The following is a 17,682-nucleotide window of genomic DNA, read 5'->3' as shown; positions in this document are numbered from 1 at the left end:
CCACCCTATCCTCCATCATCCCCAGTATTGTTACCTTGGAGTCCGGGCTAATGGGAGTGTGCACAAAACCTCCGCTTGTGAATCGTGTATTCTATTCCAGTATCTCTGAATTGGTGAAAACTCTCATATCACATGATAAAAGGTGGCTAATTCTCCCCCACATCACATACAGGTAGGGATACTCATCTGGCCCACCTTCCAAATCCTTTCTGGGTTATAAAAGTTTTATGAAAGTTACTGAACCCTGCTGCTATTGAAAGAGATTGCTTGTTCTTGTGTGGTCATTTCAGCTTCCTGTCACTCACTGTCCTCTAGTTCTTCCACATCTTGCTTCCAAGCTGCATGTGTTGCTGTTTGCAAGCTCAAGGAGTTAAGGATCAAAAATCTGTACAGATTAGATATTCCCCTATGACCCAAAGGGTCTACTGCCAGCTTGGCGTCCAGCAGAATAAAGTCAGAATAAAGTCAAGGACCTCTCATAATTCCTCCTTGTACATAGCCCATAGATGACAGAGTTGCAGGCTTCTAAAGAAAACTGTGATTTATGCAGCTTAAACTTGTTTGCCAGCCATTGAAAGGACTTAGCATGGCTCTGTATCCAACTGTGGTCCAAACATGAAATCTCAATGTGTGTGTGCCATAAATGTCTTACACTCCTCTGTGTTAGGTACAAGCCTGCTCGCCCTCACAACCACTAATAGAGCACTTTGGGTTTACATTGATCCCCGTACACTTCTGGGGAAATTTCTGGACTCTGCACAGTAGAACTATCTAGTGGTATTCCGTAAACAGAGCCAGCTTCCTAAACTTTATTTGTGTTTTTGCGACCAGAGAGGGAGATCTGCAAATAGTCATTCGTATTGTCAAGCCTGAGCAATGAAAATCATCATCATTTTGTGTTGCTTTTGATGAATGAACACTTTTGGTAGACAGTAACTAGTGGAATGGAATTCCAATATATTTCCAACACTTTATCCGAAGGATATGAAGTGTCCGCATTTTGCGATTCATGCAGAGGCAGTCCTGAAGTCCATATTAGAAAGTTCAAAAATTTAGAAGAATGCATGTTCTTTTAAAATGTGGCAGGTAATTTCATGGCCATTGTGGTCTGAGGGCACAGAAGCTATACAACGGTGATCTGCAGGTCTAAAACCCGAAGCAGTGTAAATCTTTCAGCTTCTGTTGAGAGAGTGTGGGATTTCATTGCACCCTCCTTGTTCAAATAATACATCCTGTAGTACAGTTATGCTACACTTATAACTGAGCCTACTGCTATTGAGTGTGGGATGGATTTAGAGCCGGACAGTTTGCTCTTGGCTCCAACACATTTATATGATACAACTATAGCTTGTTCGGCCACTTCTTGTGAATAGTGAGCCATGTCCTTCAGGCACCCCCAACCTAACACTGATGCATCTGCCACAACTGATTATAGGGGAAGCGATCCATCCACGGAAGGGAACTCCTATCTATAGGTTCCTCCTATGGCATCTCCCAAAAGATGACTGAAGATATGTGAGCGGTAGGTTTAAGTTTCTGCTTTCAATCTTCTACCCTCTACCATTATTCCTCTAGCAACTCTTTAAGAGGTCTCATTTGGAATCTTGCATTCAGGACAAAGAATATAAATGATGCTATATTGCCAGAAAGGGAGAAAATATGCTTAGCTGTTGTATGAAGGATTATCTGAAATAGAAAATGTTTTACTGTGTAAGACGGTCAATTTCCCAACAAAAAGAAGTTTGTCAAAAATGTGTCCAAATCGTGGATTACTCGATGATTGCTGATTCTGCACTATTATTTTTAAAAGGGTAACCACCTTTAGAAACCAGTTGTCTAAGTAATGGTACCCAAATATATGTTGAAAGATCTGAAAGGGGACCACTTATGCTAGGAATTTAGAGAAGAATTCACTCTGAAAACAGAATTCAGTATTCTCACTGCACTGCAGTTTGTTGATTTTGATCACTCCTGATGATCATATGTGAAAACATGTCATGTAAACTTACAGTTGCAATTGAAGTGACACCGTAAAGGATGAAACTCCTCTTTTAAACTTTGTTCTTCAGGAGTACATATCGCAATCAGGCCTTTTGTTTCTTTTGAGTCTCTGAACAGTATCCAATGTGTTTATTCAGTTTAAAATATAGCCTGCACCAGCCATTGCACAAGGAAAGGCATTGTATTATCAGGTCTGATGTTGGAAAATATATATGACACTGTCTTTTGTTACAATGTATCATTCTAGAAAATGGGTTGCAAAGTTTCCTCCAAATGGAGAGATGAACAGTGAAGAAAGAGCGACAAGTAGTTGCTGTGTGGCTGCTCAGGGCTTTATTAGCACTGCTGAGCGCTAGTAATGTTCTGTATCTAAGATAATTTGTATGTAACATTGTCAGTGGTAAGCAGGGTTATAAGGTTGCTGCTGCTGTTACAATTGCTGCCAGTAGAGTGTATGAACCACTGTTAGGTACTCAAAGTCTTAAAACCCTTTCTCTTCTCCAATCCAACTGCCCTCAAACACCCCCCCCCCCACCCCCTCAGTATTTTCATTCACACATACACAGGAGGCACACATTATCCTAAAGAGAAGGCAGACAGGCCAACATTGCTACTGAGGAGACACTCTAAGTCAACGATCAAACAATACACCCTACATGCAGAGTAATCAGATAATCTGGTAGCTAACAATCTGGGATGTTATAGCAAACAACACCTTTTTTTCCAAATGTTGTTCTAGGAGACAAGTAAGTTTTACAATGGCATAGTTGTGTTCACAGAGCCCATTCTGAATTGTCCAACTGCTAATGCGATGCTTTCTGAGACAGTTGAGCGCCTGGATTACTCTGGGATAGAACTGTCAATATTATCCTATGCAGAGGTCGATTCATGATTGCAACATTTATCACTTCATTTATCTTTTTGGGGAAGAATTAACGTTGGCTTATAAAACAAAAAATATTTGATAGAATTAAAATGTTGCTCAATATCAAAATATATTTTAAAAAATTAACAAGACAGAATACGTTATCTCCTACTTTCCGTTTCTTCCAACAATGAACTCTGCGTTCAGGATCATGCAAGACAGTTTCATGTTCATGAACTTTAAAGATTATCCCAAAATGCAGACAATATTTTACTGCAACTTTAAGACTTTGACATATTTAGAAAGTTAACATGTGTGGTGATAGAAAACAAAAAGGACTAACTCACAGGCATGGTTTCCAGCAATAAATGTCAGTAGCGCCTATTACGCACAGCCATATTGTACTTCAGCAGCAGAGAAGTCTTTAAGATCTCGTGGTACAAATGCCCGACATTTGGTCTGCTATATCACTTCATTTATAAATAAAATGGCTGCTTCAGACTCACCTAACAATAGGAACTTTCTGCTGTCACCGTAGAGCTGCTTTAGATTTATACAGAACTCGTGAATTGAAGAGCCATTTCGATACTCATGAAGAAGTGTTGCAAACTGCTGGATCTCTTGAGATGAAAGCTTAGTTCGTAACTATGGACACAAACAGCAAACATTAAATTGTAGGCTGTAACACAATTACCCCAACATTTAGATGATATCAGTAAATGATGAGCAATGGGGTGATAGACCCACTACAGAGATTTAAATCTTATTTTTGTTTAGTGCATGTGAAAAACAAGTTGATAAAAAAATGCCCACACCACAAAGATCAATTTACAAACCATTCAAATTGTGTTACTATAGAATAAAGCAGGGATCAAAGTAGACAGTGGATGCAAATCAACCAACGTCGACTTTGCATTGCGGGACCAAAGTTAAACATCACTCATGAAAACATCAACAACACAGAAACCGCAGGATAGGGATGATGGACCTTTGCCTTTAATTACTTGGGATCCAGCCCACTTAAGCTGACGGGCTTTATGCTATACTGGACTGAGAGGTTGACCTCAATTATTCCCAAATAGCTAGTCAAATCAGAATATGTGCTTCGACTGACAATATCTGCACATCCCACGTTTGAGTCTAAATTCATGTTGCATTTGTTTTCAAAGATTTTCATAAGCTGCTAGAAAATAATTTGAGGGATTCTTTCACAACTCACAAATAATTAGTAGTAACATGCAAAAAAAGTTCCAGATCTCATCAAGATCTGGTGGAATAGAGGGGACTGAATGAATGGAGCCCATCTCTAATCATTCTAAAATCTTTAATTTCCTTAACAATTTGGAATTAGTATGAAGACACTAAAATGGCAACAAAGTTGGTTTGTTGCTCTATCAGAGGGCACACAACAAGAACTCAGGCTGTTTGAACAAGAAGCAAAAGAACTTCATTCATACCACCTCACCAGTTTTCAAAACAATCCAGAAACCAAATTGATTCAATTATAGGCAAATAATCTGCCTCATGCTAGCCACTGCACATGCACACTCTGGAATACACTAATCACAGACTGAACTGCGCAGGCAAATACAGATTTGCAGAATTTTACAAAGCCTACTGTTGTCATGTAGTCCTGGAGAAGTTCAGCAGCTGTAGTGCTAAGCTCGCTCTCGCTGACTGTCTTGATATGAGGAGACTGTTGATTAGAGAAGGACGAAGGGGAGTTTCCGCCAGTGCCCAACGAACCCTGAAAGGAACTAAAGTAGAAAACAATTTGCTAAGAACCTGAACTGACTAGAACAATAAAAAATGTTCACAATATATTTTCTCACTTGGGAAGACATGGCAGTGAAACATTTGCGAAATTAAAGAAGATGTTCACAGCAAACACTGAAAAATTAAATATTTTAGTTTCAGATGTACTTATCCACAAAAGACCGCAAATGTGGAACTGTCTTGGATATGCTCAGTGTGTGACATCTTCAGGGGAAGATGGAGAAAGTTACTTACCAGTTTCAACAGTGTTTCAAGACTATTGAAGATTCACATGCTCTGCATCCCTCCACCATCCAATGGGTGGGCTTGAAAAGGTTCTTGTTTTCTGCTTAAGTACTTTTGGTCATCAACCAAAAGCAGAGTTAGTACGGCTATATGAACTTACAGTGCTAAACAACATACCCATGTAGAAAATATATTTTAGCTGACAGACTATTCGAAGGTGGGGTGGCGTCATGAGAATCTCGAATAGTCTTGAGCTGCAAAACCTTTGCTACACATAAGTAGTATTTTTCTTTTAAGCATGAATCTATTTTACATTCACAAGTGGTGCATCGGTTGCAAAGCAGTGTGTCCACCATATGGCACAGGCATATAAAAATTTGGCAAATAAAAAATCTTTAGTATTGTTTTCCCCACAGTAGCCTCTTTGCATGACAGAGCTTTTACAGTTAAATGCCCCGTGAATGGCCAACCAAGAAATATCCGGCAAAGAACAATGCCAACAGAAGCCAAGAAAGCAGCTTTCTTTCTTGTGAAATGGTTTTCTCGTCCATGAAGTAACTAACTGAATGCATTGCATGATCTAAAGTGAAGGACAAATTACTCCCCTTCGGTAACGCCTTATCTGGTAGAGACGTGATCTAGCCGCCGAGTCCTTACCTGTAAACTTCCAGTCGTCAGGGTGGATCGGAAAGATTTTTTATAGCAGTATCCCTGCGCGCCGATAGGTGGTGTTGATTACCTACATGTGACCTCATAAACGTCTGGTTCGTCGTCGTGACGTCTGCGTCTATATAGGCATCACCCCGGCGCACTGATGTCAGTACTTTTCTCGACTTTCCACACCAGAAGTGTGGAGCCATGAAGTGACTGACTATGGTGTGTAAAAAACAGCTAGGGCCCTGAAGGGAAACAGCTCTGACCCTAAAAACGAATCTGCAGTGCGGGGAGGATGGGTGAGTTGGTAAGGAATTTGCGGCTAGATCATGTCTCTACCAGATAGGGCGTTACAGTAAGTGAGTAACTTGTCCCTCTCATAGAGACATCCAGCCGCAGATTCCTTACCTGTGAACAGATACCCAAGGAATACCACCCCCGGAGGAGGGACGGTGGAAAAGCTTTAAACCAAAAATTCCTGCAGGACAGAACGGCTAAAAGGCCCTCCATGCAGACCAGGTTGTCCAGGCAGTAATGCTTGGCAAACGTGCGGAGGGATGCCCACGTGGCCGCCTGGTAGATGTCAAGAACTGGAACACCACACTGAAGAGCCGTGGAGGCTGTCTTAACCCTTGTTGAATGTGCTCTAAGGCCTTTGTGAGGCTGTTTCTTTGCAAAAGAGTAACATATTTTGATGCAGAGGATGACCCAACGTGAAATGGTCCTCTTCTGCACAGCACATCCCTTCTTTGCTCCAATGTGTCCTACAAAGAGTTGGTCATCAACCCGGAACTCTTTTGTGCAATTAAGGCAGAACAACAACTCTTTTTTAGGGCTCAAACGGTGGAGGCTTCTTTTGCCTTAGAAGGGTAAGGAGGAGCATAGCATGTGACCAATGTGACAGATCACCCTAGATAGAAAGGTGTCACTAGCTTAGCCAAAAAAGAAGCCCTAGTGTGGATCAAGACGTTGTCCAGGAAGAGGGTCAGGTAAGGGGTCGAGATGACAGAGCCTGCAATTTGCTCACCCTCCTGGCAGAACTTATTGCCACAAAAAAGGCTGTTTTAATAGTGAGAAGAGGCAATTGGGCAGTGGTTCAAAAGTTGCATACATTAAGACGGTGAGAACCAGGTTAAGGTCCCATAGGGGCATAATAAAGGGTGAAGGGGAAACAAATGAGTAAGCCCCTTCAGGAAACTCTGTATAAGAGGCGATTAAAAAAGTGATGATTGATCTGGCAACTAAAGAAAAGCAGTCAGGGCTGAAAGGTAACTTTTTAAAGTTCCCAGAGTAGAGCCCTGCTGGGCTCTGAGAGAATAAAACGAAAAATGGCTGACAGAATAACCTCACAGACTTCGGGAGGAAGGTCAGAAGCTGTCAACCGTAGCTGCTAAATCTCCCCGCAAGGAGGTGGAGGGGAGGAGCCTCCTACAGCAGGACTTTTTGGTTTAAAGCTTATCCACAGTCCCTCCTCCTGGGGTGGTATTGCTTGGGTATCTGTTCACAGGTAAGGAATCTGCCTCTATCAGATGAATAAGTTACTTACCTTCGGTAATGCCTTATCTATTAAAGACATGATCTAGCCGCAGATTCCTTACCAACCCACACATCCGCCAGCACTGCAGATTGGTTTTAGTTTCAGGGCTGTTTCCCTTCAAGGCCCTAGCTGTTTTTAAAACACTGTAGTCAGTCACTTCATGGATCCACACTTCTTGGGTGGAAAGCCGTGAAAAGTACTGACATCAGCGGGCTGGGGTGGTGCGTATATAGACGCGGACGTCACAACGACAAACTCTATGTTTATGAGGTCACACAGAGTCAACCGACACCACCTATCGGCGCACAGGGGTACTGCTATAGAAAATCTTCCCGGTCCAGCCTGACGCCTGGAAGTTCACAGGTAGGGACTCTGAGGCTAGATCATGTCTCTACCAGATAAGGCATTACCGAAGGTGAGTAACTTGTCCTTCACTTTAGATCGTGCAGTGCATTTAGTTAGTTACTTCATGGACGAGAAGACCATTCCACAAGAAAGTGGTTTCCTTGGCTTCTGTTGGCATTTGTTCTTTGCCGGATATTTCTTGGTTATCCATTCACTGGGCATTACAACTGAAAAGCTCTGTCATGCAAGGATGGTACTGTGGGGAAAACAATACTAAAGATTTTTTATTTACCACTTTTTTATGCCTATACCACTTGGTGGACACACTGTTTTGCAACCGATGCACCGGTTGTGAATTTAAAATAGGTTCAAGCTTAAAAGAAAAATACTACAGAAGACCCTCCCGAAGGGACAGCCTGATTGGAGGATCGATCCTAATCTGCAAAAGCTCGGGATACCAAACTCTCCGTGCCCAGTACGGATCCACAATAATAACTTGGGTCTGGTCGCTCTTGATTTTCTTGAGCACTCTGAACAGGAGTGGTATGGGCGAAAAGGCGTACATGAGGCCTGTGCTCCACTCGAGACGAAGAGCATCACCGAGCAAGAGCCGCCATGGAAACTAGAACGCGCAAAACTGCTGACATTGCACGTTCTTTTCGGAGGCGAACAGATCTAACCAATGCACTCCCCACTGCTGAAAGATACCTTGTGCTACCCCCGGATGGAGACACCACTCGTGATCTGGCTGAGATAGTCTGCTCTGGCGTTCAGGGAACCGGCCAGATGTCAGGGACATGCCCTGTTATTCCAGCCAATTCCAAAGATGCAGGACCTCTTGACAGAGGTTCCCCGAACCACCCTGCCCCGTTTATTGCAGTACCAAATGACGGTAGTGTTGTCTGTGAACACTTGAACTAGCATTCTCTTGAGGGATGGTAAGAAGGCTTTCAGTGCCAATCGGATCACACAAAGCTCCAACAGCTTGATGTGAAGCCTGGCTTCCGCCGGAGACCAGAGTCCCCGGATCTCCACCTATACCAGATGGTCGCCCCATCCCAGAAGCGACGTGTTCGTCACCACTGTGAGATCTGGGTGGGAAAGAGAGCGGGAACTGCCTCTGACACAATAGAAGTTTGTCAGCCACCACTGGAGATCGTTTGCAGTGTCCTCCGATATCTGAACGAGGTTGGTGAGATTCCCCTGATGCTGCACCCAATGGAACTTCATGTCCCACTGAAGAGCTCGCATGTGCCATCTGGCATGATCCACAAGCAGGATGGAGGAGACCAACAGCCTCAGAGTCATTCTCACCGAAATCCAGGATAGAGTCTGAAACATCGATATCATAGCCTGAATATCCTAGACTGGTGGCTCGGGAGGATAAGGCTGAAACTGCACTGTGTCCAGAACTGCTTTGATGAAAGGAAGCATCTGAGAGGGAGTCGGGTGTGACTTCCGCACGTCGATAGCAAACCCCAGCGAATGCAGGAGATTCGCCGTAGTCTGGAGGTGGGAGACGACCGCTTGGGACGAGCCCGCCCTCAACAACCAGTCGTCGAGATAGGGAAAGACTGGAACTTCAGATCTCCGCAGATGGACTGCGACCACACCATCACCTTGAACACCCGAGAGGCACTGGTGAGGCCAAAGGAGACTACGGTAAATTGAAAGTGCTTGCAGTCCACCGTTAACGGTAAGTAGGGTCAATGAGCAGGCAGGACAGGAATGTGGAACTAGGCGTCCTGCAAGTCCCATGCTACCATCCAGACCCAGGGCTGAGCACGAGTGAGCATCTTGAACTTTTCCTTTTTTGAGTAAGTAGTTGAGGGCTCGGAGGTCGAGGATTGTGCGAATGCCTATGTTCTTCTTTGAAACCAGAAAATAGCGGGAATAGCAACTACAGCTCATATCTGGCCGGGAACCCTCTCTACAGCTCCCTTGGCCAAGAGAGTTCTGACTTCCTTGCGAAGTAAGACAAGGTAATATTCCGTCAGCCGATCGTAAGTTCGAGGCATGGAAGGAGGAGTAGACTCGAAGGAGAGGGAGTTGCCCTTTTAGACTATTTGCAATACCCTGCCAGTGGTGGGGGGTGATGACATATCCAGCCACCAACTGGACGCCCATGATCTAGGAGGATCGGGCTACGAAGGTTTGGAGGCAGAGGGGGAGGTGTTGTAGCCTGACCCGACTCCTTGCCTCCCGACCCACAGGGTTGGGGTGAACCGAGTCGACGTCCATGCAGAGATTGTATAACTTTCGTGGTCTTCTGGCTGTGGTAGGGCTGGCATGGTTGGAAGCCCCTTACATAGCCACAAAAGGAGCTAAAGGCGGATGCAGGCCAGGATGACAATGAGAGGCCCAAGGACTTGGCCGTAGCCCGTGACTCCTTAAAGCGATCTAGAGTCACGCCCACCTTGTCTCCAAAGAAACGAGAGCCATCAAAGAGCATGTCCTTAAGATTGTCTTGGACAATCCCTGAGAAGCCAGACCTTCTCAACCAGGCACAATGCCTAAAGGACACCGTCAAGGAAATATCTCTGCCCAGTGAGTCTGTTGTGTCTAGGCCACAGCGTATGTCACACTTTGCTGCATCTCTCCAATCCGCAACAGCTTGGGAGAGGACAGCCAGGGCCTCCTCTGAAACTTGTGACAGCACCTGCGCAACCGTTTCCAATAGCAAATGGGAATAACGGCCAAAGAGGCATGCAGTGTTTGCCGACCGCAATGCGAGGCAGGTGGCAAGAAGATTTTCTTACCAAAGCTGTCCAGCATTTTGGATTCCCTGTCCAGAGGTGTGGAAGAGAACATCCCACAGAAAGTAGAGGCTTGGACCACCAATTTCTTCCACAGCCCTACGCACCACCATTGTAAATGAAGCCCCCTCCTCCATAGCCAGGTAGCCAGGTGGAGACAGCATGCCAGGCTCTAGGGAGGTGTCCAAGCCGCTGGCATCACCCAGATCTTCGTACTTGTCCATTTCATCTTTGTAGAGCGGGGTTTCTAAGGGATCCTGCTGCCCCTCCCAATCTTCATCCAGCCCTAGCCCTTCAGAATAAGGCACAGGACACGCAATGGAGCCCAAGGGCTCAGTCGGCACCGGTCTTGGCATCAGTGGATGCCCAGCCGGCTCCACATCCTCTGGAATGATGATGGGGAAACGCCGCAGATTGGCGCCGGCAACGTTGATGGCCTAGGCGTCAGACGAGGCGCCGGGGAAAGTCGTAGAGGTACGAGGACGTAGAGGTACGACTGGTGCGGGTCGGGATCCAGAATCAGATCCAAGAGGAAACCGTGTCTCCAGAGGCGTGGAACCGATGGGGTCTCCTTCTACTGAGCCTGCGGGCCCGAAGGTGCACAGCAGGGTCAGGCCACCCAAATATGGCATACATGGCAATAAAGAATTCCTTTACCTGGGCGGGGGTCGCTAACGGCCCCAGAAAGGAAGGGAAACATGGAGCCGACCCAGGCACCCGCTCAGCACTGCGGGGCCTTGAACGCTGAGACTCCTCCATCTTGTCAGGTGACAGACGGGTGAAGTGAAAGCACACTACAACTTGTGCTTTTTATGTTGCTTCTTACCTGACCTTGACAACTTCGAGTGGGAGGAAGAAAATTTCAAACCCCCGGAGCGGTGCTCGGACCTTCCTCTCGACCGAGACCATTGGACGCCAGGACGCAAGCAGCTTTTAGGCCTGCTCCCTCAAAGCTTTCGTTCAAAAAAGGGGGTGGTGATGAACAGAGTGTCTGAATTAAGCAGACCACTCTTACCCAGTCCAAAGATCAGGGCTTGATCCATCACCGTTTTTTAGCTCACTGCACCATCCCAGCTCAGAACTTGGCTACATGCAAATTAGTCTGTTCCTGTCCCATTGCATGATGGGAACAGGGCAAACCAAACTACCAAGCCAATTCTTATACTGGGAAGGAAACAAGCTACCGGGGACCGGTTTCTGGCATTTCAGCCGTCTTCGGCCCGGCTTGCTTGAATCCTGATGGTGCAATGAGCAAGGGACTCACATCTGAGTATACCCCTCCACGCTTATGGTGGACAAAAATGATTCAAAAAAGGGGGTGGTGATGAACAGAGTGTCTGAATTAAGCAGACCACTCTTACCCAGTCCAAAGATCAGGGCTTGATCCATCACCGTTTTTTAGCTCACTGCACCATCCCAGCTCAGAACTTGGCTACATGCAAATTAGTCTGTTCCTGTCCCAGTGCATGATGGGAACAGGGCAAACCAAACTACCAAGCCAATTCTTATACTGGGAAGGAAACAAGCTACCGGGGACCGGTTTCTAGCATTTCAGCCGTCTTCGGCCCGGCTTGCTTGAATCCTGATGGTGCAATGAGCTAGGGACTCACATCTGAGTATACCCTTCCACGCTTATGGTGGACAAAAATGATTCAAAAAGGGGGTGGTGATGAACAGAGTGTCTGAATTAAGCAGACCACTCTTACCCAGTCCAAAGATCAGGGCTTGATCCATCACCGTTTTTTAGCTCACTGCACCATCCCAGCTCAGAACTTGGCTGCATGCAAATTAGTCTGTTCCTGTCCCAGTGCATGATGGGAACAGGGCAAACCAAACTACCAAGCCAATTCTTATACTGGGAAGGAAACAAGCTACCGGGGACCGGTTTCTGGCATAAGCTTTCAGCGCCATGGTCTAGCAGTTAGAGCATGACTTCGAGTTGTGGTCGTGCTCCAGGCACCGAAGATAAACCAGTCGGGGGGTCTGTGCTGACATGGTGCAGTGACAGGTGCCGCATGCTTGAACGCAGTGGTCTTCTTGCTGGACATCCTATACACCAAAAAGTATGGCAAAAAGTTGAAAAAAGTCTGTCAGAATTGACAGGAGTAGCTCTCTGACGGATCTTCACTGCTTGATGTGGAAAGAAAAGACCTGACATCTGCCCGCCAGTGTGGCGCCTATGAAGACGACGCAGCTGTCACAAAAACGAACACGACGCGTAGGCGTCACGCGGAGTCGATTGACGCCACCTATTGGCGCGCAGGGGTACGGCTATCAAAAATCTTCAGGATCCAGCCTGGCGCCTGGAAGTTCACAGATAAGGAATTTGCAGTTAGATGTCTCAATCAGATATTGTTTTTTTCATCACTGCTTTCCCTAGAATTTGTGGAGCATGGGATACTAACACTGGGACATTCTTATAGGTTTTGTCTTGTCCATACGACTTGTCTTTCTTCCAAAGCCGGTTAAGCCCTTTCTGCTGCTGACTGTGACTACACGAGAAAGGATAGTAACCCACAGGTTTGATTAATATTGAAACAAACAGTACCTTAGGAATAAACTATGAGCAAACGAGTATTCAAGACTACTCCGAATATGTATTTGTAGATATGGTTTGTATACTTTCAGTGCCTAGATTTCGATAACTCTGGCAGAGATGAACTAGCAAGTAAAACAACCTTCACTCAAGCTGTTTGAATGAAGTGTACATGGTGGTTGAAACAGGTTGCATTAGGTGGGTCAATAGCATATTTAAGTTACATGTTGGTGGGTGGGGTGTGCAGTGCTGGGTATACATATTTTAGTCACACTAGAACAATATGGATGACTGGAATATGAAACCGCCAAGAAGACCTTTCACTTTAAAAAATATATATATATCGTTTATGAAGTGCCCTTTTAGTGTAACAATCTTTAAGCAATAGTAATCTGTGACTCTTGCTCTTAGAAAATCTTAATGTTGAAGAAACTCAAATACTCCTCCTCCTTTGACAGACCAATACAGAGAGAATTCCTCTCACACACCCAGATGGGTGTCATGCTTCATCATATGCAAAACAATGTCATACATTCACCCCAGTACAGAGATCTGGGCCTAAATCCATCGATTTTTTTGCTCGCCATGCCATTCCAGGTTAATCCCAGCCATATGCAAATCAGTCTTGACCCTGTGCCCAATGGGAACAGTCCTGCCCGAATTGCCAGACCAGGTCCTCCCTGGACTGGAAACAAGCATCCTAGGACCGGTGTCGCATAGTACATGCTTCATCATGGGGCTTAGCTCCTTGTCGGGCCTGCGCTGCAATGCCCCTTGTGGCAGAGTCAAGTGTGACAACTGAGGTCAGACAATGATCAGCCGAAGAGTCGCGTGTAAGACCTACCCCTCTCTGCCCATCTGGACGCAGTCATTGTCTGACTGCAGTTGTCGTGCAGTACTCGGCCACGATCCATGGGGTTTGGAAACAAATAACCATTTGGTTGGATTTCGTATAGTCAATTAGGGACCTCATTACCTGGTACAATTTACCATTGAATGTCCCATGAGATACACATAAAACATTCTTTTCAGGGGCTGTTCCCACCCTTCTATCACCACACCCAAACTAGCCCTGGTGCAGGATAGAAGTTACTCCTATACACAGTACTTTTGGTCTTGAAGAAATGCCCCGGCTCCTTCCTGCACCAGTAGGCGTGAACAATGTTGACCTTTGAAAAAACATTTCCAGTGTGGAAACGGTCACTGTCCATCACATACTATTGAGAGCTTTCTCATACTTCCCTGTTATTAACTCTAACAAGGGGCTCATATAATAAACCCTGTTTTGAGACTCCTTAGGTTGTTTTAACCACAGTTCTTATGACACGCACCCTAACCTAGATTCACAGACCCCTGTGCACCCGTTCAACTTAAAGAGAAGATCGTCACCAAAGAGCCCTCCAGCAGGGCCCATGGGGCATTGAAGCGCGGGCCCCACGAGGAGCTAAGCCCTATGATGAAGCATGACACCCAGCTGGTGTGTGAGGGCTCTATCTTCCATAGAGGAAAACCCTTTCCTTAAATGAAGAATTTCTACTTACATTCCACTTTAGACTATTTCATCTCCACTTAAACGGATACCTCCCTTCTTTGTGCTGACACAACATTTTTATGATTTTTGAGACATCAAAATCTCAAGAAACCTCAGTTTGCCTAGATGACAACATCAATAAGCCACCCAAGGCTTTTTTTCCTAGGCTTTGTGTTGTGTATCTTAGCGGACTAACTTTGTGGAATACTGCAGACTTGGGTTTTTTATTACTTTTTTTTATTGATCTAGAATCTGGGATTCCTGCTGCTTTATTATTTAGAGACCTCCATAGAGCCAAAATCTTTCACCACCAAGAGTTGCACACTTTGATATCTTCGTTTTCATGTTCCCTGATTCACTGAAGTTGTGGTAATGGCCAATTCATTGTCATCATTAAAACTTTTCTGACAGGTTTCGATCGTGGATGGACATGTAGTTCTAAAACTTTAAATATGTTGTGCAGCATTGTGGAGTTCAGGACGACATCTACCCAGGGTAAACAACCAACACACTTTATTTATGAAAAACAAGTCTTTTCCGAAGTCACCCACTAGATGGTCAAAGAATGCACAACATGTGAATAGGTTCATGGTGCAGAAAGTAAGGTTTCTAGGACCCCATAATTTTTACATCTTCATTTATGCACAGTATGATGAAACTTGATCTCAGACTTTAGAGATGCTTGCACTCTCACCAGATATTTATAATTTCGATCTATCTAAAGAAACTGAGTTATGCTGTAAACTTTCAGGCAATGTGATAAGTAGGAATTCGGAATCAAAACTAATCAGGAAAATGGTCACTCTGCTGTTACTGAATTGATCACTTTACACATATGTAGCCCATAAGATGTTATCTGTGGTATCTTCAGACACGCAAAGGCCACTGCTAGTTTTTATGTGTGAGAAACCATCTTGCAGAGTTCCTTAGAATGGAATGGTTCTCCGACACTTATGTCCAGGAAATTCCCAAATTTGGACTGCTTTCCCATTATGGTTGTGCAGTTTTAACATTAAATAAGGGATGTATGTCGTTACTACGCATGCTTTTACAACGCATGCCTTTACCACGCAGGTTTTACAATGCAAGTCGTTACAACGACTAGCGTTGGGGGGCGCTGGATAGTGAATAGTTTAATTTACTATTCCAACTCCAGTCCCCGTGGATAGTAGGGAAGGTTTTCGATAGTAAATTAAACTATTCGCTATCCTACAGCGCCCCCCCCCAGCGCAAGTCGTCGTAACGACTTGGGTTGTAAAAGTTGCGTGGTAAAGGTACTGTGTGGTAAAAGTTGCGTTGTAAACGCTGTTCCCCTTAAAAAATATGGTAGAACATCTGCCGCTGGATGAGCTAACCAAGATCCTCTAAATAGTCTCTCTTTAGCCACATCTCTTATTCAAGAAAGCTGAATATTTAAAAAAAAGTCTGCATCACCCATTCAATGTCCTTTTACCATGCAACTATCCCGAACCCAGAAGTCAGTCAAGCCAGTTTGCAATGGGTCCACTAGGTCCATTCAGCTCAAGAAAATTAACCCACAACAAAACAAAGGTTCATTTATGCATTTTCTGCTTTAACACTGAGGGTCAGTGAGAATTAATGCAAGCTCACACATAGCTCATATTTGAGACCCTACTTGTCCCTTTTTGGATATCTTCTACAACACAATGTTTGTAAAAATTAGCACAGAAGGAGAGGAACGGAAAACTCTATGAAAATCTTATAAGGAGCTAAATGAAAAACTGAATAGGGAAATTAGTTTAACTTATTTATCTAATACCAGGCTACACGCTTTTGTGCAAATAGGAAAGGAGAAAATCAGGAAAAACATGAATCAGTGAGTGGTGGGGGAAGCTGTGTGGGGTGTGCCATGGCTCAAGAGCCCATATAAAATCAAAAAGTGCATACATTAGCACATCTAAAACAATCCAGCACACATGCTACAAAGTCACTAATAAGAGTTTTACATTGCCTTTCCCTTTCACTCCTATTTTTTCGCACAAGTATTTAATTCCAGCTGAATATTGACTTTGGCTACTAGGATCTGAACCCGTATTTTGAGCATACCAAAATGTGAACATGCCAAATGTGAACCCTTAGCACATGCCAACACAGAATGTCAAAGCCCAGTCTCAAAGGCAGTCTGTGGAAGTGCATAGACACACTGGAGCACACAAGCTATATGAATGCTATTCTCTCCCCATACAAGCACACACACTCATGCCATACAAATCCATTCGTAATGTGGAATATCCAAGTGATAAACTGGAAAAAATAGAAAGGAGACACTTTTTATACGAGGAAAGTAAACGTACAATGGGTTTGCTTCCAATTCATAAGCTTCTTTAACATCCACTTTCGAGGAAGAATCATCTGCAAAAGAGAGGGAAAAATTTGGTAAATCTGCCATTTCACACACTAAAAACTGTTCACTAAAACTGATACGGACACATGGTGTAACTTCATGTATCTATCCTATTTGAATGAGCCACTTAGGTGTCAGCTAGAACAACACTCTGGGATTTGTACCATGCAAGTTTTACCCAACGTGGACCAAGACAGCAGCCACTTTAATCAAGTTCAAAAGAGGGATTTCCTTGTCCACACATCAAACACACTTTTCTTCCCAAACAGGAGCATGTACATTCTAATGGTGAACTGTTCTGAACAATGTTACAAACTCAGTCTACACATAATACTAACATGGTCCTGCTTTTTGAAAGGTTACACAATGGACAAACGTACTGTGTATAGAGCCAGTTCTAGTCACTATTAGTGTCCTTGGTCCACCAAATGTAATTACAAAGCTTATTCCACCGTATCTGTAAGTTAATGTCCATGTCTGCTGCAGGACCGACTGTGCCTCCTTAGTGGCTGATGGATACACCATACCTGCTTTGGTGTGTCTGAGAGAACAATGCATTACTGCTGTTACCATCTCCCTTACACTTGATGTTTGTTTTAGAGAAACTCACAGTGCTGCTGCCTTTGCACTATTTTCTAAAGTACCTAATTTTGTTAAAAACATTTTCACTCTACAAACACTGAAATGATTGGCATGTTGGTTTAAAACTGCTTAATATTTTATTTGACAGTCTTATGCAGCACTCCTGGGTGAAAGATATTAGGCGCCTCTGAAGTATACAAAAGATTGTTGAGGAAGTAAGGAAACAAGCAGACCAGGAAAATGGAAATAAAAATCAATGTCACTTTGGCCATGGTATTTCCATTGCACATCCATAACCCCTGCCCAGTCTTTCAACTGTTCAAAACACAAAAATCCTACTATTACCAAACATAGAAGATAAGCTCCCTTCTTTACTTCGCTCGCCAGACCAAATCTGACCAACCACTGATTTCAAACACAAATAGGGGAACTAGAAGCAAAGATGCATCTCATAGCTGTGAAACTAATCTTGTCCAATCAAAATGAAGTTAGGGTCTTGCACCATAATC

The 17,682-nt window shown here is 44.3% G+C and overlaps 1 protein-coding gene across 2 annotated transcripts in view; it reads right to left on the bottom strand.

The window, feature by feature from the left end:
- Window positions 1-17,682, bottom strand: part of CCM2 (CCM2 scaffold protein) — a 399,736-nt gene that overhangs the window by 10,908 nt on the left and 371,146 nt on the right. For both annotated transcript variants that reach the window (XM_086940990.1, XM_086940989.1), the window contains 3 exons: window positions 16,542-16,599; window positions 4,485-4,623; window positions 3,373-3,511 (listed from right to left, as the gene is read on the bottom strand). In XM_086940990.1, the coding sequence (XP_086797116.1) occupies window positions 3,373-3,511; window positions 4,485-4,623; window positions 16,542-16,599 (336 nt within the window). The remainder of the gene's footprint in view (window positions 1-3,372; window positions 3,512-4,484; window positions 4,624-16,541; window positions 16,600-17,682) is intronic.

Source organism: Lissotriton vulgaris, chromosome 10 (genome assembly GCF_964263255.1).
Source record: "Lissotriton vulgaris chromosome 10, aLisVul1.2, whole genome shotgun sequence".
Lineage (NCBI taxonomy): Eukaryota > Metazoa > Chordata > Amphibia > Caudata > Salamandridae > Lissotriton > Lissotriton vulgaris.
This window is presented reverse-complemented; position numbering and strand designations above follow the sequence as displayed.